This window comes from Enoplosus armatus, chromosome 9, assembly GCF_043641665.1.
Source record: "Enoplosus armatus isolate fEnoArm2 chromosome 9, fEnoArm2.hap1, whole genome shotgun sequence".
Classification (NCBI taxonomy): domain Eukaryota; kingdom Metazoa; phylum Chordata; class Actinopteri; order Centrarchiformes; family Enoplosidae; genus Enoplosus; species Enoplosus armatus.
Window position 1 is genome coordinate 6,132,543 of NC_092188.1, and position 23,218 is coordinate 6,155,760.

Consider the following 23,218-nt stretch of genomic DNA (forward strand, 5'->3'; position numbering starts at 1 on the left):
GATCTCTCCAGAGATGTTCAATCGGATTCAAGTCTGGGCTCTGGCTGGGCCACTCAAGGACATTCACAGAGTTGTCCTGAAGCCACTCCTTTGATATCTTGGCTGTGTGCTTAGGGTCGTTGTCCTGCTGAAAGATAAACCGTCGCCCCAGTCTGAGGTCAAGAGCGCTCTGGAGCAGGTTTTCATCCAGGATGTCTCTGTACTTTGCTGCATTCATCTTTCCCTCTATCCTGACTAGTCTCCCAGTTCCTGCCGCTGGAACAGTCTTCCGTCTGGCCACTCTACCATACAGGCCTGATTGGTGGATTGCTGCAGAGATGGTTGTCCTTCTGGAAGGTTCTCCTCTCTCCACAGAGGAACTCTGGAGCTCTGACAGAGTGACCATCGGGTTCTTGGTCACCTCCCTGACTAAGGCCCTTCTCCCCCGATTACTCAGTTTAGATGGCCGGCCAGCTCTAGGAAGAGTCCTGGTGGTTCCGAACTTCTTCCACTTACGGATGATGGAGGCCACTGTGCTCATTGGGACCTTCAAAGCAGCAGAAATTTTTCTGTAGCCTTCCCCAGATTTGTGCCTCGAGACAATCCTGTCTCGGAGGTCTACAGACAATTCCTTTGACTTCATGTTTGGTTTGTGCTCTGACATGCACTGTCAACTGTGGGACCTTATATAGACAGGTGTGTGCCTTTCCAAATCATGTCCAATCAACTGAATTTACCACAGGTGGACTCCAATTAAGCTGCAGAAACATCTCAAGGATGATCAGTGGAAACAGGATGCACCTGAGCTCAATTTTGAGCTTCATGGCAAAGGCTGTGAATACTTATGTACATGTGATTTCTTAGTTTTTTATTTTTAATAAATTTGCAAAAATTTCAAAAAAACTTTTTTCACATTGTCATTATGGGGTGTTGTGTGTAGAATTTTGAGGAAAAAAATTAATTTAATCCATTTTGGAATAAGGGTGTAACATAACAAAATGTGGAAAAAGTGAATCGCCGTGAATACTTTCCGGATGCACTGTAGCTTCCTGTTTTTCCATTTTATCATAATTTCATCTTCTATGTCTTATTTAACAAAAATAAGTGTGCTGCGTCACCCTGCCCTCATGAGATGCTAACGCACCTAAAAGAATTTAACTTTGTTGGGATTTTTTGCAGCTCAGAATCCCTTACAAGCTTCTTTGGTGCCTTTTCCACATTGATAAAGATCAAAAAAAGAAAATGAGTTAACTAGGGATGAAATGCACTAAACATGTGAATTGTTCCATGTGTAATCTCCAGAGTTTCTGCGTCTCCTGACACACAAAGATGGCTGCAGCTCTGACTCTCCTTCTCATTGGCTGTCTGCTGCAAAGTGAGTTGACGTTCATTCACATTTGGATCAAAACTATTAAAAACTATAACTGCGCAATATTCACACCACAGTACAACAGTATCTGTAATACATGCTGCAGCAAATGAAGGACAAAGTGAGCTACAAAAGTGTTGGAACTTTAATTTGATGGCGTTATTTTAATCTAAACATCTAAAAATGACACTGTGGGAACAAAGCAGAATCTTTATTTAGTCATTTTGGATTATTTCATGAACAAGATTTAGTATACGATTTTAGCAAGGCAAACAAACAGTACAATCTCCTCATTACTGTAAAGTAGTATTCACTTGTTCTCATTCAGAGATTTGTTTCTTGTGTTTCAGGTGTCCTGTGTGAACAGTTTGGGGTCATTGTGCCGTCGACTATATCGGTTCTGAGAGGATCCTGTGTGACCATCCCCTGCTCCTTTCACATAGTCCACGATCACGAATCAAACTTAGACAACACATGTAGCGCAGTATGGAAAAATAATAAAGAGTTTATGTTTGATAGCAGTAATCTACAACAAAGTATAATAGGAAAATTGACAGGAGACTTGAAAAAAAAAGACTGCACCACAACATTGAACAACATGCAACCTGCAAACAGCAATACATATTTCTTCAGACTGGAATGTCGGAATGATCTGATGTATACTTTTCATAATCCAAAAGTGAATATTGTGGTTAAAGGTAGGTTTTGATGTCCATTTACTAACACTTTGGTCAGTCGTTCATTAGCCTTGTAGACCTGCTTTCAACTCATTTTGGATGTTTCTTTTGCAAATCAAAGCAATGGAGCTTATAAGAATGTTTATTTGACGACTGGTCAAAATGTACCTTCCAACCAGATGATCTTCCCAGACCGACTCTGACTCCGTCCACACTGAAGGTGAGAGAGGGAACCGCAGTGAGTTTGAAGTGCTCTGCTCCAGCTCCCTGTCTGTCTCATCCTCCAACTCTGACATGGACCCCCAGCCTGGGTAACAGTCAGGAGACACTGCTGGAGAACCAGGACAAAACTAAAGTCAAGACCTCAGTTGTGACGTTCACTGCTTCTCACCTCCATCATGGACAGGATATCTCCTGCACTGCTGTCTACAACAAACAAGATGGCAGCACTGAGTCATCTGGTAGCACAAGGTTAACAGCTGATGTTTCATGTGAGTTAATTTGTCCTCTACTGAAATTCATCATGATTATAAATATTATAATTTAGTTGATCTCGTCTCTTCCTTTACTTGGTTTGAATTTTGGCTGAACAATTAGTCAATTAATCCATAAGTCGGTCGACAGAAAAATGATTGTCAAGTGATTAATCATTAGTCATTTTCATTAGGTACCTTAAAATGATGGTTTGATGCAGCACTTACTCAGCAAATTATTAAAAACTTATTTACTTACCACCTCTGGTTAGATTAGAATTTAAACTATTGCCAACATAATATGGTTCCCCATCTTTCAAAACCAACTAACTTAAGTGGGTGGAAGTGTAAAATCAGCAAGAAAGCTAGCTGTTGTTGATAACTCAATGCCGCACAAATGAAGTAAATGTTAAAGTTGTCTGAAGCCTACAATGGGCTGTTCCATGATAAACCAAGTCACATAATCTGCCTTTATTTCATTACAAATATCAGATTAAGTTACACCTATAAATAATACAAATATTTCATTTTTCAGATTCACCCAAACGCACCACAGTGTCAGTCAATCCCTTTGGTCCAGTAGCAGAAGACAGCATTGTGACTCTGACATGCAGTAGCAGTGCCAACCCAGCAGTAAGGATCTACACCTGGTACAGAGCAGATGGAGGCCGGGAGACTTTTATTGGAACTGGACATGTTTTAAAAATTAAAGTTTCTGAAGACAGCAGCCCTTTTTTCTGCAAGGCTGAAAATGTTGAAGGAGCTGGACGATCCAACAACACACAAATAGATGTTCAATGTAAGAATCACATGATTCAGAAGTTTTATGTTACATAACGCTATGCATATTTCAGTTAATTAATTCAAAACATCTATTATTTATGCATCCATTTTATTTTTTTCATAAAGCTCTTAGTTTGATCTGTTTATTTATTACATTAATTTAGACATTTTATGAATCAATCTCCTATCTCCATTGTTTCAATAAACACATTTTTTTTTTTTTTTTTTTTAATTCATACGTTACACTGAGTTGTTTCTAATATTTAGTCTACTCTCAAAAGAGGTGGACAATAAAGCTCCCCAACATGTTCCAATATAGAAAACAATGGACTTGGAAATAGCGTTTCGCTTTGCATTATGATAGTCTTCACTCGCAACTTTTCAACAATTATTTTGTTGTATCAGTACATCTCATCTTCCTTGTTGCAGCTTTGATAAACACGACTCTTCTTGACTCTTGTCTGTCTTCTCTACATTCATTATAGTTGCTCCACACATCCTGCCCTCATCTGACTGCACCAAAACTGCAGCCCAGCTCATCTGTTCCTGTGAGACTGTGGGAAATCCTTCTCCCACTTTACAGTGGTATTTGGATGGGTTGCCTGTCAATCACTCTGACAAGTTTGCAATCAGCAATGTGCTTCTAAATGACACAGCTCTGAGCTTCATCACTGTGAATCAACCGCAGGAGAGGGATCTTTCCACCTTGCTCTGCAGCAGCTCCAACTATCTGGGATCTGCTACTCAGCGATTTCATTTCTACATCCTTGAGCCTCAAACATCTGCAGAAAGTCATGGTTTGTCTTTGTGCTGAATACGAGTTTTATTGATTACTTGGAAACTATCAGGATTTCTTCTATTAGTCTTCTATTAAATACTATTAATTTATTTATTTAGCTAATGACTACCCATATGCATACTGATAACAAATAATCACAAACATGTATCACGTAACCATCCCCAAGTAGGATTTTTTTCAATGAAATGCAGTCTACCACGGTCCCAGGATCAGTGTCATCCATCTAAATGTTAGATGCATGTTCTTATATATAAAACAGGGTGTGGTTTAAGTAAGGAGTTAAGGGCCAGGGTGTTTTTGGTTGAAGCGTTAGCTACCAATGCTAGTGTTACCTCTCTTTATTAACTGCTCCTGTCTGCAACTTTACCATCAGTGCACACGTCATCATCTTAAATTAGTAGCGAGTTTTGTGGTGACACCAGTTTCTTCAGTTTTTTCAGAAAGTGGATAGCTTTGATTGGGGAACACAGCAAACTAGCAAACTCATTCACACACACACACACACACACACACACACACACACACACAAACATGCAAAATCCATCAAATATCAATACTGTGTGTGATCAAGTGTGAAAAAATGTCACTTTTAAAATGGCTCAATCCAAATTTCATCAGATACTGTTGACTAATGTGTAAATGAATGCTACATATTTTTCTTTAACACATATATACACACCACTCACTCCTATATACCCCTTTCTTTTATCAAGAAAGTATAAATTAGAAAGTAGTGACAAAGTAATAACTCACCAAGCTGAAATCGTTATGCAGTATGTCCAAACTTTTACTAGAATAGGTATGTCTTGTATAAATTACTTCTTTATCCTAATCTTCCATTGTCCCTTGTATGTTTCAGACCTTGTGATGTTGACAGTCTTCATCACCACAGTTGTCACACTGCTGGTACTAGTATGTGCCCTGCTGTTAGTTATCAGGTAGGATAACAGCTTGAGACACCAAAATGTTCAGATTATTCCTCCACATAACCGTTATTGTTTTACTAACTTTGACTTTGATTCATTTTTTAAAATCTGAGCGCAAATACTGACACTATGCAGTGTTTGTTTGGGTCTTCATCCATCAGAAAACATTTCTCTTTACATTTTTGAGCTATATCAGTTCTATGAGTGGACCAGATCCTGTCCAAAAGCAACACGTTACTTTAATCAAATTGCCACTGCAAAATCAGTTTTTGTTAATACTGATAATTTATTGTGTATAGACAAAATAATGCTGTATAAAATTAACTTTGCCTTTGTATTAGGTAAATCACCACTGCCAACACTGGTGGGTAATATTAGGTTTCATGTCAATGAATGATGCAGTTTGTCTGTGTTTGCCATATGCTGTTTGATTTTCAAAACTATTTTCTGCCTTTTCTTACATGATTTGGTGGAATTTATTTTTATTTTTACCAATCCACATGCAACTTGAGCACATATGACTCGGCCTCTTAAAAGCTCTCATAAACTCATATATTAAAATGCTGATTGCCAGACATCTTTTATTGCTGCTAACTGACAATCAAGTTATTATGATGCATCTTTGTTTGTTATGAAAGTTACAACAGAGTGCCAGTCCATTCCCATGAAATTTTGTTTTAGCTGATCCTTTTTTTTTACTTTCTCTGTGATCAACAGTTTCATCATGTTGATTAATAAATGAACAGTTGAAAAAACAAATGAATCAAATAAATCCATGTACGTTAAATGTTCTAATGTATTTTTCAGGGCTCAGCGGACTCGCCATAACCTTCCTGAGAGCACAGTTGCTATGAACCAACTTCGAACAAGTGAAGAGGGAAATGAGGTACTTTGACTTAGAGCCAGGCAGTTTCCTAAATTAAACTGACTTACTGAGTATCTATAGCACAAACATTTTTCTCTTTAATTGCAGGTACCCAACGCAACAGAAGAGGACATTTATGTCAACATCGATGTGCAGAGACAGGCAGATGTCGCCCACCCTGCAACTATCTCTGGGCCAAATAATGCAGAAGGAGCTGGTGAAAGCTCAGAGAAGAAGAATGAGGAGGGCGATGATGTGATTTACTCTAGTGTGAATTGGAAGAGCAAGAAGAAGAAGGGAGAAGACTCTGCGGACATGGATCAGCATGGTAGATTCTATCTGGAGGAGGAGAGGGGCATGAAGGGAGACGATGTGCAGAAATCTTGTGAGGAACACAATGGAGATGGGAAGCCTATATGACAAAGTGGGGTGTAGAAATGTGAAGAAGGAAGTGGAATGTGAATATGCCCGGGTTAACTGAAAAAACAAGAGTACTATGCACAATTAGATCACAGTTTTATTTTTCAGAATGTCCTGCTCTTTTGTATATATGTTTTCTTGTTTGTTTTGTGTTGTTGCTTTTAATCCAGCTGTGACAGAAATTTAGATTAACAGAATTATGTGTCTTTGTTTTTAAGTTCACAGGGTTTTTAAATAGTAAATGGTCTTCATTTATATCAACCTTAACGCTCCCGATTTTAGAAACAGGAAAGAGAGCCCCCCCACCTCTTTCAGGCTTTATCACCGTTCAAGGCTGACTGCTTTAAATGAGCTCAGCAAGTTTCCTGTTTGAGACTAAACAGAACAGAGGGGGTGTAGAGGGGATTAGGCGGTGGTAAAGTGGTAGACCTGAGCACAGTAACAGATCAGTGGGCCATCACAGACACATTCATGCAGCAGCTCATCTGACAAGGTAAGCCCTCTTGTCCATAGCACTCAAATGAAGGAATATGAATCTAGAGACTATTTTTCAAATTCTCAAAACTACTTTCACAGTACTACTTTTTTTTAAGATAAGAAAACCTGAAGGTGCTTGAGGCCTTTACGTGTCAAACAATATGTAGTGACTCAGATATATGACTCACGTTGTAAAAGAGCATAGTCATGTGCAGAAATTATAATACAAATAATCATACTCTCACTGTTACAGCTGCTGCGTTTCAGAAATTAAGAGGTCAAAAGGTGATTTACACGGCCACTTTCATCATGGGGACTGCTCGTCTGCTTAGGCTGCTATGCTTGTTTACTGGTAATATTGAGCTTTATTAACATAATTATTAGAACCTTGTGGTGCCTGTTTTTTGTGGGGTTACTTTTCACTTCCTAAAGCAAAAAGTCATAATTGTGTAACCATGGAAATGTACATTGTTTATTAATATGACAATCAATAAGTATTTTGAAGTATTTTCAGCTTTTCTGATGTTGAAAAAAGTATTGCCACACATTTTTTATTAACTCCATTAGCAATGTAGTGTATCTGCATATAAGAAAAAGGGTGATATATTGTCCTTAGCTATATGTTGTAATATATTCTTGAAGAAAACTGACAATCGTGTATCTGTTTTTTTAAAGTCACTTTGATATGGAGAATGGCTCCAAATACTGCAGCAAACTCAGCTTTGAGGTTAATCAGCGTTCACAGTAACACCCCCCTCAGAGTTTCCAGTTGTGTGTCACATATTCCATTTTCTCATTTGCCTCTTAAAATGGCATCATGAAACAGAACAACCACAACCAACATTTGTTTGCTTCTATATTACCCTTCTCACCCGTCCCTCCCTCTCCTCCTCTCACCCCACAAAGGAATCTCGGTGCTCCAGCAGGTGAAAAGCTGGAGCATCACTGTACCCACAACAATCACTGCAGTGGAGGGGACCTGTGTTGTGGTGCCATGTCAGACCCAACCTCATTCTCGGGTCATCTGGTACCAGTACCATAAAATCCATTATCCTGTGGTGTATGACAGACTTCACCCTAATTCAGTGGACCTCCAGTTCAAGGGCCGCACCTCAGTACTTGGTAAAGCTGCAGAGGGTAACTGCACCCTGATGATTGATGATGTGAAAAGAGCCGACAACAACCTTCAAGTTTATGTTTGGATCAACCCAGACTCTATAACAACTCAGAAATTCCATTATCAAACTGTAACTATCTTTGTTGGTAAGTATTTGTAAACTTACATTTAATTTAAGAAATCCAAACCTGCATTCGGAATTTCACATTCATTACATTTTACTGTGATATTGTACATGTCATTTACACAATTATAAATAAAATAATTTTTCTATTTTCACTGGGGTTTTTTTCCATTATCACTTTGTTTTGACCTCCAGAGAGAAAAGCTCCCATAATCTCCATTCAGAAGAAAATCTTGGATGGGGAAATGTTCCAGGCTAACTGCAGTGTAAATTACTCCTGCCCTGAATCACCTCCATCCCTTCATTGGAACAGAGGTCTTATTCAGGAAGATTACACTTTAATGGCTTTCAAAGGGGAAGGAATGGGGCAATGGTTGTACACTGAGACACTGCAAGGATTAGCAACATATGAAATGCATAACAGCAAAATTAGATGTTCTGCACAGTTCAGAACCTTCACAGAAAGTCAACAAATAACATTAAAAATTTTATGTAAGTGATACAGATTGCCTGTTGAAAATATAGTGAATGACAGAAGAGCATTTACTTGCCAGGTATATTATTGGTCTGTCTCACTATTTAATCTGTGTGTGATTTCCTATATCCACAGATAAACCCGTGACTGTGACCTTGATCCTGGAAAAGGAACTGGTAATAGAGGGTGGCAGTGTTGTCATGGAGTGTGCTGCTAACTGTAACCCACAACCACGCATGTATTCATGGCTCAAAAGACAGATGGGTCAGATCACCAAAATAAATTCAACAAAGAGAAAAAGGCCCTTCAACAACATTACGCGAGATATTTCTCTCTCCTGCATCGCTCTCAATGACATCGGAGCGGGGCAATCCGACTGGTTGGATCTGCATGTTCAATGTAAAAAATCTTACATTCTATTTCCTTAACTGTACCAGAACTTACTAATATAATCTTAAATTATTCACACCAAAGAGTTGCTCTGCTTGCAACTGAACAACACCACCAGAAATGTAACACTTGACAAGCAGTGGCCTGCATGTGGGTCAGTCGTTATAAACTCATGCTCTGCAGCCAAACCCACAAAACTTTATTTTAAATTCTCGTAGAAATCTCTAAGTTTCCAAAGATACCAAATATGTCAGGCTGAAGTTTGGGGAAATGGTGTCTGGATTGTAAATTAAGGGGTTAAGTGGTACTACAGTTCACACGTTTTTTTACTGTACCAGAACCACGCATGACAAGCAGTACCAACAATAAAATCCAAAATCCAAAATAATCCGCGGCCGGGAATGGTAAACTGAAGTGCCGTTAGATTATAGGAATGGCGGAGGAGTTAACTCTGGTTTGGGGCAACGTTCCATGCGTTAGCCGCTAAGGTGTTAGCTTCAATAGGACCGATGTCTATCTCTAAACTCGGTTGATTATCTTCACTTGTTACACTCGCCCCAGCTGTTTCTGAAAGGGCTATTAACCTGGCCTCCCTACTGCGGCTGTAGACTTTGGGTCACAAGAAGCGATTTAAGTTTCCTAATGTGGTGTAGTGTGATCACTTAATATCATCTGAATGGACGAAATTAATGACAATGTAACCTTCCGCTCTTCTGCCCCTGCAGTATATAGGACCCTCTGCATGAACATGAGATTTTAGAATTGTATGGTTTGCTATCCTAGAATATGCTTTCATTGATTATGTTTTATATTTCTCTCAAGTATGTAATTTTCACTCACAATTTTTTCATAATCGTGTCTAGAGAAGAAAAGAGAAATCATACAAGGTAATGATGTAAGCCTTACCCTAATCTTGACCAAAGTGTTTGATGCTGGGACAAAATGATAGCCTAATGAAATCTTATTTGACTAGAATCAGGCCCAGTTTATCCAGGACCCTTTATCAATGCTAAATAATGAGGACAGTAAAGGTTCTCTGTGCTCAATTAGATTGCATGCTCAAAACCAAGAGGGTAAATAACAGCAAAGTCACGGTTGGTGTCTATCATGAAAGAAATGTAATCATGTTGACCTCACCTGCTGCCTCTAACAAGGCTCCTTTCAATAAACAAGAGCATATGACTTTCGCTTACAAGCCATGTGATCCTAGACAAACAAAAGCAACGCAGAACACAGTGTAATTCTCCTGTCCAGGGTAAACAAACTGTATCTGTGGTAGCACACTAAGGTTGCTGCTCCCATTCCCATCCACAACTGTTTGGACTGAACTGATCTTGCAAAAAATAAAACTGTGGGTCATTATCTCTCAAGATAATGTTAAGAAGATTAATTAGTAGAGGAATTAGTGTAGGTCGCTGGAGCAGCAGAAGAAAAAGGAAACCGTAGAGGAGGATAGAGAAACATTGTGTGCAATAAATTAGGATACATAATAAGTATTTAATACAATGAGACAAAATTGAAACATTATTTTATTGTCATGTTGTCGTTACTCTATGTACGCAGTAGCAGACAGGAAACATAGGGAGGCAGAAAGGGTTGACCTGCAGTAAAGGTCCTCGGCAGTGTTCAATTCAGGGATGTTACGTGGTATGTTTCTTAGACCAATAGGCCACCAAGATGCCCTAAAAATATTCAAACAATTCTGCAGCCATCGTTGCTCTTAAGGTGAAAAACTTGTTAAATAACAACATTTTTGTTCCATCTTTCTAGATGCCCCAGTAATCCTACCTGAGTCCTTCTGCCACCTGACAGGGGAAGTTCTGAAGTGTGTCTGCCAGGCTGAGGCATCACCTAATGCCTCTATATACTGGACCATTGATGGAAATGACACTCTTCCGTCCTCCTTCTGCTTTGTCTCCACAAATAAGAAAAATGTAGTCTCTGGGGAAATAAGTGGCCCAGCTAAAAGCCAGTCTAGCATCTCTTGCACAGCCACGAACTCCCTGGGCAGCAACACCAAACAGCTGTCTGTAGACAACGTTACGTTACTGTACACTCAGGGTGATGATTTTTTTTCCCCCCAAACTAAACCCAAAAGCAGATCAACAGTTTTTTTTGTGCATCATATTTACTAATGAAGCAATTTTCCTTTTACAGCCTCTGTGCCCACGTGGTTGTCAGCTTTAATGGGAATGGGAATTGCTTTGCTGTCTGGCTTTTTGGCTGCAATGTTCATTTACAGAAAATATTGTAGTGACAGGTGGGTAGACTTCACTCCTTGTCATACATAATAATGACTGTGCTGTTATGATTAATCTTTTTATTGTTATTATATTACTCACAGACCGCCATCAGGTTTTGTGTACAACACTAGCGTCCTTTTGAGGTATGAAACTTGATTTTTTTTGTTGTCAATGATTTATTTCAAATTTACTGAATTCAAATCACATGTTTGCATTTTAAGGCCACAAAGTTTATTAGACAATGTCCAACAAGAAGAAAGATACAACAGTGCTCAAAGGTAAAAAAAAAAAAATTTCATTCTCAATATCAGCATGTGGCTTTATGTATTGACATGATATTGAGTATTTAGTGAGGAAACCGAAAAGTTACTTGTGACATGTGAGTTGCCTATTAGGTTTTTGTCTCTCCTCTAAGACCTCAAACATACAAAAATCATAGAAAGGTTTTGTCAACATGGGCTATGTATTGATGTGCAGAAGATGAAATAAGATTTAAAGTGCCTAAATTAAAGGAGATATTGAAAGCACCGTGGCTCTCTAATTTCCCACGTCTTCCTCGTCTCTCTCTCTCTCCCTGTCTTTATTAGATCACAAGACACACAATCAAGCCCATGCAGAGCAGAGAGTAACCCTGAGGTGGACAGACTTTCCGATGTTTATGACAATGATTTTGTGGAAGAAATGGGCAGACCAACCGGAGCTCAACACCACCAAAACAACACAACAGCCCTCCAAAGAGAAGGCGAAACACAGCCACTGGTAAAGGTGCAGTGAATGTGACTGACGAAAAATGATGTAGTTGTTCACAACAGACCATCGCTTATTCTATGTATAAAACACGTGAAAATACTATACATGGATCAAACTGGAAGCTGGCATAGACCTATTGAATCAATTTCCTCTGATCATCATGGATTGTCATCAGTTTTTTTTCTCCTGTTGCTTTTATTGTTCAAGCATTGAGATTGAATATTAAAACTACACTTTTAACTTTCCACAGGGAGTGCATTGCAACATGGATGTCTATCAAAACTGCTGACCACGGGACATCTGCTGCTGCTCTCACATAGTAGGCTCCTTACAGTAGTCTCCACTTCAGGACATTGCTTAAAACAAATGAATTGATGCAGAATGTATGCACTGCACAGCGTCCTTTTGTTCAGTTTCGTCAGACTTGAGCATGGCTAGTTGTATAGCTATTCAGACTTGAACATATTATTCATAATGACTTGGGTTTTGCAAAAGAACTTCAGTTACATACACAGTCGTGCCTGTGACAATTTCAAACAATAAGGGGTCTATGTTTATTTCCTGTTGCAGCGTTAACTGATGCTAATGTAAAAAGTGCTGACAGGAAGGAAACCTATATTCAAGTTCCCAGGCAACAGAAATATGGTCTACCGTAGGCTAAAGGCTACCATATGCTGTATGTGTAACTTTCCTCCATCCTGTTGCTGAAACCACAATGTCTCAAACTGCTTTCTAGTAGTGATACCACACGACTTGAACTCAGGAAAGGATGTCCTAAATTGAATTTCCATATGGAAAAATAATTTTGAATCTGAAAGGATGACTTATTCCCTGAGCTCGTGGTGTCGGTGGAACTTTGGATAAATGCAATTATAAAAAAAAGTCAACATGAACTTCAGTTTTGTATTTTAGTTAATATTAACCAACGGGTGTGTGCTCGCTGCTCAGTGTAGAATGGGTAGAGCAGTGTGTCACACAGGACTTGATTATGACTCGCTGTTTCCGGCTTCTAACATTTTATATCAGCTCATCTTTGAACTCAGAAGTTATAAACCGGTATAAATACAAGGCAAACAACACAGAGCTTTAGTTGTTTTCTTTAAAGCCATAACAGTTTTGAAAACATCTACTTCTAGGTAAGTAAATATGTTTACTTTATCAAACCTAATATTGTAGATCCTTTTTGCTATTGAAATTCCACATATGGAGTTTGTAATCTGATTTTGGGAGTGGACTACGGCTTATTCATTTTGGAATAATAATGTGATCTCAGTCATGAAAAGCCATTTTCCTAAAGATTGCTGAAGATGCAGATTTGACTTATTTAAAATCAGTAATATCTTCGACCAGATACAGTTAAGGTATATTCACATACAGTAACCAAATACTCCCGTGTGTATAAAAAATGCTGATGTAAATTAACCTATAATTGCACCAACCATATGTGGCTGTTCAAACATGTTTTATGTTCCCTCATAATCTCAGTTCATTGGGTATCAGTAACAAGCTGAATGTTTCTTATTTGGACCACATCATGCATACAGACTTCACTGATTTATCACCATTGTCACGGGTATAAAAACAGAAAATAATCTATTAAGACTGTATGGCAGCATTGTATATACTGTGTATTCTGTATCTCTTCATACCAAAATCTCATGACTAAAAAATAGTCACTTTTAACCATGTGTCTCTGTTACTTGATGCATTATGATTCCTCTTCCTTTGGTTTAGGGTCATAATGGAGCCAGTAGTGAGGAGTGAGGTCATTCTCTCAGTTTACATCATCTCTTTCCTGATTGGCCTGCCAACCAACCTCCTGGCTCTCTATGCCTTCAGTGTGAAGATCCACTCCAAGCCACTTTTCACAGACATCCTGCTACTTAACCTGACTGTCTCTGACCTGCTCTTTCTGATCATCCTTCCTCTCAAGATGCATGAGGCAGCATCAGGCATGAAATGGAATTTGCCCGACTTCCTGTGCTCCATCACCTCCTTCGCCTTCTTCTCAACAATCTACACTAGCTCCTTGCTGCTGATGGCAGTCAGTGTGGTTCGCTACATTGCGGTAGCTTTCCCTGTCACCTATCATCAGGTGCAGAGACCCGTGTACGCAATAGTTATCAGTGCTGTTATTTGGCTAATCTCAACAGCACACTGCAGCATTACTTTCATTACCCAGCATCACCCATCCCTATCCAGCAAAAACACCAGCGTGTGCTACGAGAACTTCACAGAGAAGCAGTTGGAGGTCCTCCTCCCAGTACGTTTGGAATTTTTCTTTGTGCTTTGCCTTATACCTCTTCTAATTTGTGTTTACTGTTACGTGCACTGCATCTTGATCCTCTACAGCCGCCCCAGGATATCCCAGATGCAGAAGCAAAAGGCCATCGGCATGGCCTTGGGGACTCTAGCTGTGTTTCTCATTTGTGTGCTGCCATACAATATCTCTCATTTACTGGGTTTCTTCCAGGGTGAGAGCCCAAAATGGAGGTACTACACCTTGCTGCTTAGCACCTTCAACACCTGTATTGACCCAATCATCTTCTACTTTTCCTCCTCCACTTTCCACTGCACTAGTCAAAAGTCTATTTTCAGGAAGCGTAAACGCAATGCTTCAGAATTACAAAGGCAGGCCACAAGCTCTAGCTAAACACAAAACAACACTTTCAATACAATATGTACATATCCAGCTTCAATGTTATTATAGTGCTGTTCATTAGGGACATGATATCAGAATGTGTAATGCTGTACAGATTGCTTTAACAGTTTAGTTCATTTATAAAACAATATCTCTATCTAGGTTTTGCTGGCTACTGGGCAACATAAAATATCTTATCTAGCTTTCCATCCCAAACACAAAACCACAAGACATGTTTGGTACAGATGTGAAATTCCAAATTTTATTATTTTACAGTAATTTGTGAATGGGAATTTATATCCTTTGCACCCTTGACACATTTGTTCCCGTTTACTTTAACGTGGGCCGGCCACTCTTCTGCACTCATGCATTCTGTAGGCACACATGTAGAATATACCTGCAAAACAAAACATAGGTCAGCTATAAAGTGGAATGGTGGCACAATAACAAACTTGTTTCTTTGATGGCCAGACATATTTTTTGAGTTTTCTGTTGGAAAATCTGATGTGAGTTTAAAAATATATATTGGGCATTTTCATGAGTGCAAAGCTGATGAGACTGTACTAACTCATAACACATAGCAGCAACTTTAAGTATTACTCTGAAATAAAATGTCAAGAAAATGAAAGTGTTACAGCATTGTATTGATTTATGATTTTTGTTTTTCAAGATTTGACAGCTGTTTGAAATTTGAAATATCAACTGTTTTCTTCATTTTGTGATAACTGTGTAATATTCATATAAGAAACAACCTGAATTTGTTCATTATCAGTAAGATAGAGTAATTACACTGAACTGTACTGCACTCCTTTATTTGAACGAACCTGCAAAGAAGGTCATGAGCAGTGCCACCCAGCCTAGTATGTAGGACCAAGAGAAGCGCCAGTCACCAAACCGCTTGCCCAGGAAGTTCACTGTCACCCCAGTGTAAATGGCCATTGCAAGCAGAACAAAGAGAGCTGGCATGGCAGAGAGTGAAACATGTTAAAATGAATATCCGCCATAGTAAAGGTCATCTCAGTTGGAAATCACCTGGTGAGTTTCTATGGCAGGGCTGGTGAGATTTACATGATATGCAAATTCACTAAATAGTACATAATTCATGGCAGATGTGAAGTAGAAAACAAAATCAATATGACATTTTCTGGCCACTGTAACCAGGACTCACTTGAAACAAAGAACATGATCCCAGCAGCAAATGAGCGGTTGAACCTCTCAAAGGCAGAGAAGTGGGCAAAGGATAGGATTCCTGCGATGATGCCAGCAAAGCATGACATGGCAGAGAGGATCATGAAAGCACGAGTGGCATTCCAGTAGGCTGGGGGGGAAGTAAAACCATATTATAAAGATATGTGCAAAAAATGATTTTAATGACTTTAATTTGATACGAACAGTTTAATTCCACTGCACACGCTGGAAATGACTCTATTTGCTAATATTTCTACTGAAGCCTTAAACTCGAACTCAGACATTTTATTCTACATAAGTTTCGTCCTTGAACTTGCAAATTGTTCCAGTGCACTGCTGGGGCCACACAGCAGCAATCATTAATACAGAATTAATGATTGTTTGAAGGCAGATGATCATAAAACAGTGAAGGTATATATGAAGTGAAATGTACAGTCTACTGTCATCAACTGGTCAAGTGGCACAGGAAGTGGAAGTGTATTTATTGAAGTACAGTATTTAAGTACAATTCTGCAGTCTTGGTTCTTTGACTATTTGCATTTTGTATACTTTAAATTCTCCACTTAATTTCAGAGGAAGTTTTCTCTAAATTTTACATCACAACAGTTTATCTGGCTGCAGCAGCAGCAGTTATTGTATGATGCAGTGCTTCACACCACTATACTGAGTAGGTAGGCTTATTTCCACCAGACGCTGCCAAATTTAGTTGCTTTGGAAATAATTTTTTTTTCCAACTGCATACTTTCCAGCAATGTATTCTGTATCTCTTTGTACTAAAATCTCATGACTCTTATTATATCTCTAGAAAAAATAAGGACTTTTGATAATAAATCACAGTGTTTTATTACTTTTACTTAAGTAAAATGCACAACTTTTACTTTTATTGGAGTAATTTTACATTGCAGGGATGGCAATGTCGATCTGTCAGTTGGTCAGTCCACCACTTTGGTCCAGGCTAAAATATCTCGGCAACTATCGGATGGATTGTCATAGCATTTTCTAAAGAAATTCATTGTTCCTTAACGATGTATCTTAATGACTTTGGTGATACCCTGACTTTTCCTCCAGTGCCCCCATGAGGTTTACATTTTTGGCTATGAGTGAAAGCTTGCCATGACATTTGGTACAGAAATTCATGTCCCCACCAGGATGAATAACTTTGGTGATCCCCTGACTTTGAAAAAAGATTTATTAATTAATTGTCCAATAAATTAGTTTATGGACAAATGCCAGCAAAACTCAAATCAGCCTCAGCTATACTTTGGGTTTAATGCTAATTAGCAGCTTTTAGCATGGTGACATGCTTTACTATAATGGTGAACATAGTAAACATGTAAGCATGTTAGCATTGTCATTGTGAGCATGTTAGCATGCAGACATTAGCATTTAGCCCAAAGCAGCGCTCTGCCTAAATATAGCCTCACTGACTTGTTGTGGACTTATTAAGTGAAAGATGTGAATATTTCTTTCCACCATTGTTGCTGTTGTTCTAGTCTGCCTGTATGCCACTCATCTTATGAAAGTTACCTCAAGAAATTCTTGTTATTGTATCTCAAGTATGGACAGTCATTACAATCACCAGTGTTTTCAGATAAGTAGACCTAGACTCTGGTGATAGTTGCTGTGCCTCAGGAAGACACAAGGAATATTTTGCCACTTACCAATGCTGTCAGTCTGCATGTAGCACTTGCCAGACATGCAGTACCTCCACAGGCCCTGATGGGCAAAGCTGCCAGATAGACGGTACTGCATCCAGTAGTCTGTGGCTGTGGAGACCACCAACAGGATGTTCCCCACAATGGCACAAAATAGGCCCCCTCCCATGAAGCTGTACATCATGAGTGACACTATGACAGTGGTTAAGGCTTTATGCACTGTGCAAAAAGAAAAGAGGATGGGAGTCAGTGGTGCAAACGAACTTGTAGTAAAGAAGTTGGTCATGCTGTAGATTTACTTTTAATGTTCATTCAGCAGTAAATGGATTAAGGAGACAGGAATGGCCTGAAGGAGTGGATGCAGCAGCAGGAAATGATTGTACACATTTAGGAACTGCCAAATGTAGTCAGTCTGCTGTGATGTTGGCCCGACATCACCACAGGTGAAAATGGGGGCTTATCTTTGAGCTATAGGTGGGACACCATGATTTAAGCATCTGATGAAGGGAAGACATTCATTATTATTTCCTGTTTAGATTTATCCAGCAGGACTGGGGGCTCAAACCAACAATATTCCTGACAGACACCATCTTATCTAACTGAATTAAAACCATTACATTTCCTAAAACATAGAGGTGACTCCTTCTAGCAGACTATTTGTAAATAGGCAAAGAGTCAGAAATGTGTTATCAATTCAGTTATTTTTGTCATGAATATTGGGCCTATACTATTCTGCTAGCAGCAACATTTACATTTCATCATTCAAGGGAGATGCTGCCCAAAGATACTACGTTTGCCTCTATGTATGCATATAAAATTGCCTTGACACAGTTAGCTGTAACAACAAAGCACAGAATTTGTCGAGAGAGCTGCTGGCCTGGATAGAGTAATCATACCAACCACAATACAATTGGCTCATAGCAACATGCAGTCTCATTCTCTGTTTGAGCATGTTTTTTATACTCACTGCTGCAGTTAAACAAGCCAGAAATATGTACATTTCCTTGTCAAACCACACAACGCCCATATCTGAAAGTAGCCTAAGAACACCACAGTCAATTCACATAAAACTCACAATGCTGTGAAAGGCGTTGATGGCTGTTACAAACGAAGCCTCGAATTAAATATTGCACAAGGTTTTAAAACAAGAACAATGACAGTAGCTTAAACAAAAACAAATGGGTTTGTGTGACAACAACAAATTGATATGAACTCGACAAAGAAATTGGTATTTCAAAGCAGAACATTTCAAACATCTGTGTTACCAGGTCAATTTTGCTCTAAGCTATTCTAGACAACATATATCATCCACACTCCTGGGTGGAGGGCCTAAACACCATAGATTTATCTGTACATATGAAAGGAACCAGATGGGTCTTAAATTTTACGTCTGGGAAGAAATCTTTCATCATGTAAGTACAAACAATCTATAATTATTACAATATTGTAATAATAGAGATTTTGGAAACAACAACACATCTTACACACATTTATACAAAAGAGGCACATTGCATCTAATTGATGTGAGCTAAAATCCTGAAAGCTTGTCCCTATCACATGGCGAAGGCCCTCCAGGCCCACCTGAGAGACATTCATTCACCAGACAATCATTGGTCACATTGGTTAGCATGCCATGACATATATTCTACTATTTTTACTCCCAGTTTTTACCATCTAAATGGCATCAGCAATTAACAAAAGACCCGACATCATCTTACCTGAATTCCTCAGGATAGAGTAACCCTCTTAAGTTTAGGCCTTTCCTCAGGGAAAGAGTGAGAGAGAGTGCAAGCCAGGAGTGAGCGAAACGTCAAAGAGGAAGCCCTAGGCTGAATTCCAAAAAGTTATCCCCTCCACTTTTCTGTTGATGGAGGCAAAATCCTTTAAAACAATCAGCACAGAACAAATGCACTTGAGCTGGTGGGCCAAAAGCCACGTGACTCTTTCACACTGAACTACATGGGAGTACTTTGGGGGTCAGGGGAGAGGGGAGGGGTGATGGTGTTGTGGGGATGGGGGAGGGTCTGGGATATGAGGCCGCTATACCACAGACCTTGTCTGTTGTTCTATTAGGCATTCTGGAACTGTGGATGTGCAAAGGCTTGCAGTACTGCTGTGGTCAATGGAACATGCTGAAGCACTCACTTTCTTTCAGTGTGGCTGGGGTGTGGTCATGGAGACACATACACGCTTAGAACAGACACATGACCAAAGAGCTGCTTGATAAAATTACACACTGCATGCAGAGTGCGCTATACATGTTCACCCTGAATATGTAATGACATTGTGGAAACATTGCATTGACAGTAAAAACCTGCCCAATACTGAATAATACAAATATGTTGAAAAAATACTACACCTAAAGTATTTACAATATTAGTATTGACACTGCAAGCACATTTTGTCAGAACAGTCGCAGCTGCTATGGATGCATCATTTAAGAAAGAAAATCCAGTAATATGAACACAGCTAATTACATCTCAGATGATCTGTGTTAATATTCAGGGACCTCTGCCCTCTGGGACACCTGCACATTGATTCTATCTTTTGTAATTAATTGCCTTATTATTCCATCTACATAAGGGATTTTTGTAAGCAATTGGATTTATCTGACAGTACAATAAAAAATATATACAAACTGCCTTATGCACAAATATTGTCAAAGAGACAAAAAACACAAGGTAATTGTGGATGCAAGAACAAAGCCAACTCCAATATTCTTTGAACAAACACACAGCTATTTAAGTGTTTGCATTAACACTGGTAGCATACTTACATATGTGGTCATCTGTGTAATCAAAAATGTTCATGAGAAATAAAGGATGACTTGCACCACAGCCGAGCATCTACACTTGCCTGTTTATGGTGCAAAACATTGTAAATACAAATGGGATGAAACAAAGTACTATCAAATCCAACTCCTCCACAGAGTACTGCCACAGATGAAATAAAATGGCAAAATAAATTACAGTATTTAAAATAAAGCAGCCTGTGCAAGGTGTGTAAATGCATATAAGTGGAGAGTACACACCTGTAAATTGACACAGCACACCCATGCTTATACATAAGTCATATTGCAGACATTTTTTGCTCTTTCATCTGTGATCTTCCAGGTTAATTTAAAACTTACCTTGAGTGTGTAGTGGTGTCCAGATGACATTGGCATCACACCTGATGACCTAACTTACCACCAAACATGACATTCATGGCAAGATCACAGGGCATCTAAAACAGAGAGAAAGAGATCAACACTATGGTGTGTATAATTTTAAAAGTTCCTTTAAATGGACATTAGGTACTTTCAGCCAGTAGGTAGTGCAACAACCTTGAAAGCACTGAAGATGGGTCTCTCTTAGTATGGTGTAAGTTGGTTGCTAGTTAATTGATACGTTGGTTGGTCCATGAGTGTAAAAAGTGCAATCGCCCTCCTTCAGTGTCGTACCTTGTAAAATATGTAGTCATGGGTTTGGAGAAAAGCCTCACTCAGTTTAGAGCTCCAATACAATGCTGCCAAAAGGTGAACCCTGACAGCACACCTACAAACCATGTGACTAATATGATAGAAAGAGCTGCAAACATGCAAAATGGTCACCTTGTCTGAGTTAGAACACTTACACATGCTGAACTGTCATGTGTTTGGGTCTGCATTTGAATGTGGAAATAAGTAATAAGTATTAGATAAAATCTTACAAACTAATTTTGGTCAAACTCAAGTCACTGGGCGTTGACTGATGTGCATAGTAAAATGTTTTCACTGAGTTCTCAGATAGTAAATATGATGATTTATGCCAAGAGCTGTGAGAAGTCCACACTTCATTGTTCCGCAGAATGCAGCTGGCAAGAGGTTTACCATCAGTTGCACATGCAAAACAACACGATAGCACCAAACCGAACTGCTGTCTTGTCCAGAGAGATGTAGAAATGACAGAAAGTGGGGGGATGTATATATATATATATATATATATACTGAAATAAAAGGACAAAAAAGACATGGAGGCCCTGATGATGCAATTGCTGGACATAACAAAAATTTAACTGTGGTAAGTTCATGCATGGTGTCTGTGTAGCTAGGCTGACACTGCAATGTCACACTCTACCAAAGTAGCACAAGCCCAAGCCCACAAGTGCACTTCCTCATGACAAGTGTGGTTTGAACACTAGCAAATGGAAATCAGCATTTTGTGTGTTGTGCAGAGAAAACTGAAGTAACTTTTTAACATTTAGTTGTGTCTATAGGGTTCATTCCTGTATTCTAAGACATACCAATCAGTTTGGGAGTTATAGCTGGTTTTGCCAGTTGTGTTTTTAACTTTTACCCTGAATTTGGATCAGGGATTGAGCCTCTATGATGATGCGACTATTAATGACGACTTACATTTTATAAATCCTTTTCATTTAGTTAAAGTGGTAAACTAAGATTAGTATGAGTACAATTCGATCAAATTAAAGAAAAAGAAAATAGTGATGCAGGCAGACAAAGACAGTGACTGAAACATTGTCAACTCTGTCTTATGCACTGCACAACAGCACCATCTGCTGTGAAAATATAAAAAGAAACATCCCCATGATGGAAACATCTGACAGCTATTCTAATGTGTTTCCTCACAACAAAAGGACACCAAAAGTGAGAGGGAGGGAGGAGCTGAGGGTCAGGAGCATCTGATCACATAAGTGAACCTGACAGCACCTTCCTCTGTAGGCTCCCCACTGACTGGAAATACTGGTTTAGTTGCTCCTAAACTGTTCAAAAGAATTATGCTCAATTAAAAATGAAAAAGTAACGGATCATCCTAAGGTATGTATGTTAGAGAAAAGAACTTCCAAATGGATTTCACAGGATTTCAAGCACTTATTTAAAAATAGAGAATTTCCTTTTATGCCATTGGATTGCTATACTTTGCAAGCTGATAGATACCTGAGTCTACCAGGAACACCATCAGAAAGAAAATTTAAATCTGTGACCATCAATTCTTTCCTCTGTGATCATCACAGGTTACTACTAGCAACATCGTGCAGCAGTTCCCTCACCTCTAAATGCCTTTTCCATTTTTGGACTGTTTGTGTGTGCTGCGGTAGATAAATATGTGATGTGAAGAAGCTTGGAATACAGATACCGAGTCATATCAGGAAAGCCGTGTGTATTTGGGGGGGTTAAAGAACAAGGCTTGATCCAATGAGACCCTGTCAATTCAGATACCTGGCTCTGCAGAGTAACTCTCCACTTGTTACCTACTATCCCATCACTTTAGACAGCAAGGAAGCTGATCACAGCGCAAGCAAATGAAAGAGAATGAAGGGATGTAATAGTGAGACACACAAGGATAATGATGAGCACAACAGCATATGTCCCTGAAGCAAACAAAACAGATGCGACATCCTTACAAATGCTTTATCTCGTTATCCACCCACTCATGGCCAGGACTGAACCCATGTACAGCAGCAGATCACAGTCACAAAGTACGTTGAACACTGCAACGCTTAAGAATAGTAAACATTTCCAAGAGATGCCAGGAGAGAAAACTTGTGAATGACAAAGAAGTGAGGTCTGGGAAAGCCTGTTCCACGAGGGAAACATGAACTTAAGAAAACATTATAAAATTATTTTGACAATGAATGTTAGCAATTAGTCTACTCTGAGCTTGAAATGTTGTAATATATTTGAAGTGTAAACATGTTTTCCATATTCTTCACATTCAGTTATAATTTAATACTATAACATCAAAAAAAGTTGGTTACCTTGGAAGTTTTTGGAGTTCTTCGTTGATAATGTTTTCTGCACTGTCACTGCTGTTTTCCACGTGTTATCACACCAGTCCTGTCCTTTTGTCTTACACAACATGAAACTTGATCGACAGCTTTATGAGTAG

The 23,218-nt window shown here is 39.0% G+C and overlaps 3 protein-coding genes across 4 annotated transcripts; 2 read left to right on the forward strand and 1 right to left on the reverse strand.

Annotated features, from left to right (window-relative positions):
- The first annotated feature begins 1,308 nt into the window (after positions 1 to 1,308).
- LOC139290102 (sialic acid-binding Ig-like lectin 14) lies at positions 1,309 to 6,291 on the forward strand. Its single transcript, XM_070911797.1, has 7 exons — positions 1,309 to 1,354; positions 1,699 to 2,046; positions 2,205 to 2,516; positions 3,767 to 4,078; positions 4,940 to 5,018; positions 5,814 to 5,892; positions 5,980 to 6,291. Exons 1-7 carry the CDS (start codon positions 1,309 to 1,311, stop codon positions 6,289 to 6,291), a joined length of 1,488 nt encoding a protein of 495 aa, XP_070767898.1.
- Positions 6,292 to 11,358: 5,067 nt separating this feature from the next.
- Positions 11,359 to 15,130, forward strand: LOC139289761 (free fatty acid receptor 2). The gene is given in 3 exon segments (XM_070911381.1): positions 11,359 to 11,395; positions 11,705 to 11,882; positions 13,602 to 15,130. Coding segments are annotated over 3 exon segments (1,134 nt in total). The 3' UTR covers positions 14,521 to 15,130.
- Positions 14,750 to 20,571, reverse strand: lim2.5 (lens intrinsic membrane protein 2.5). Of its 2 annotated transcripts, XM_070912030.1 has the most exons (6): positions 20,482 to 20,571; positions 19,070 to 19,212; positions 17,358 to 17,570; positions 15,677 to 15,826; positions 15,333 to 15,467; positions 14,750 to 14,905 (listed from the first exon to the last, which is right to left on the reverse strand). In XM_070912030.1, the coding sequence occupies exons 3-6, from the start codon at positions 17,533 to 17,535 to the stop codon at positions 14,844 to 14,846; spliced, it is 525 nt and encodes a 174-aa protein (XP_070768131.1). In that variant the 5' UTR covers positions 17,536 to 17,570; positions 19,070 to 19,212; positions 20,482 to 20,571; the 3' UTR covers positions 14,750 to 14,843. The 2 variants fall into 2 exon arrangements, with proteins under 2 accessions (XP_070768131.1, XP_070768132.1); XM_070912031.1 differs by lacking the exon at positions 20,482 to 20,571 and having other exon boundaries at positions 19,070 to 19,298.
- Positions 20,572 to 23,218: the final 2,647 nt, after the last annotated feature.

Bases quoted from the DNA above. Each gene is read 5' to 3' on its own strand.
- lim2.5 (XM_070912030.1), bottom strand. From the start codon at position 17,535: ATGATGTACAGCTTCATGGGAGGGGGCCTATTTTGTGCCATTGTGGGG. The intron at 15,827-17,357 runs GTAAGTGGCAAA...CTTCCCCCCCAG, and splicing joins CATGCAGACTGACAGCATTG to CCTACTGGAATGCCACTCGT. The intron at 14,906-15,332 runs GTTCGTTCAAAT...TTTGTTTTGCAG, and splicing joins GCTCATGACCTTCTTTGCAG to GTATATTCTACATGTGTGCC.
- LOC139290102 (XM_070911797.1), top strand. From the start codon at position 1,309: ATGGCTGCAGCTCTGACTCTCCTTCTCATTGGCTGTCTGCTGCAAA. The intron at 1,355-1,698 runs GTGAGTTGACGT...CTTGTGTTTCAG, and splicing joins CATTGGCTGTCTGCTGCAAA to GTGTCCTGTGTGAACAGTTT. The intron at 5,019-5,813 runs GTAGGATAACAG...TGTATTTTTCAG, and splicing joins GCCCTGCTGTTAGTTATCAG to GGCTCAGCGGACTCGCCATA.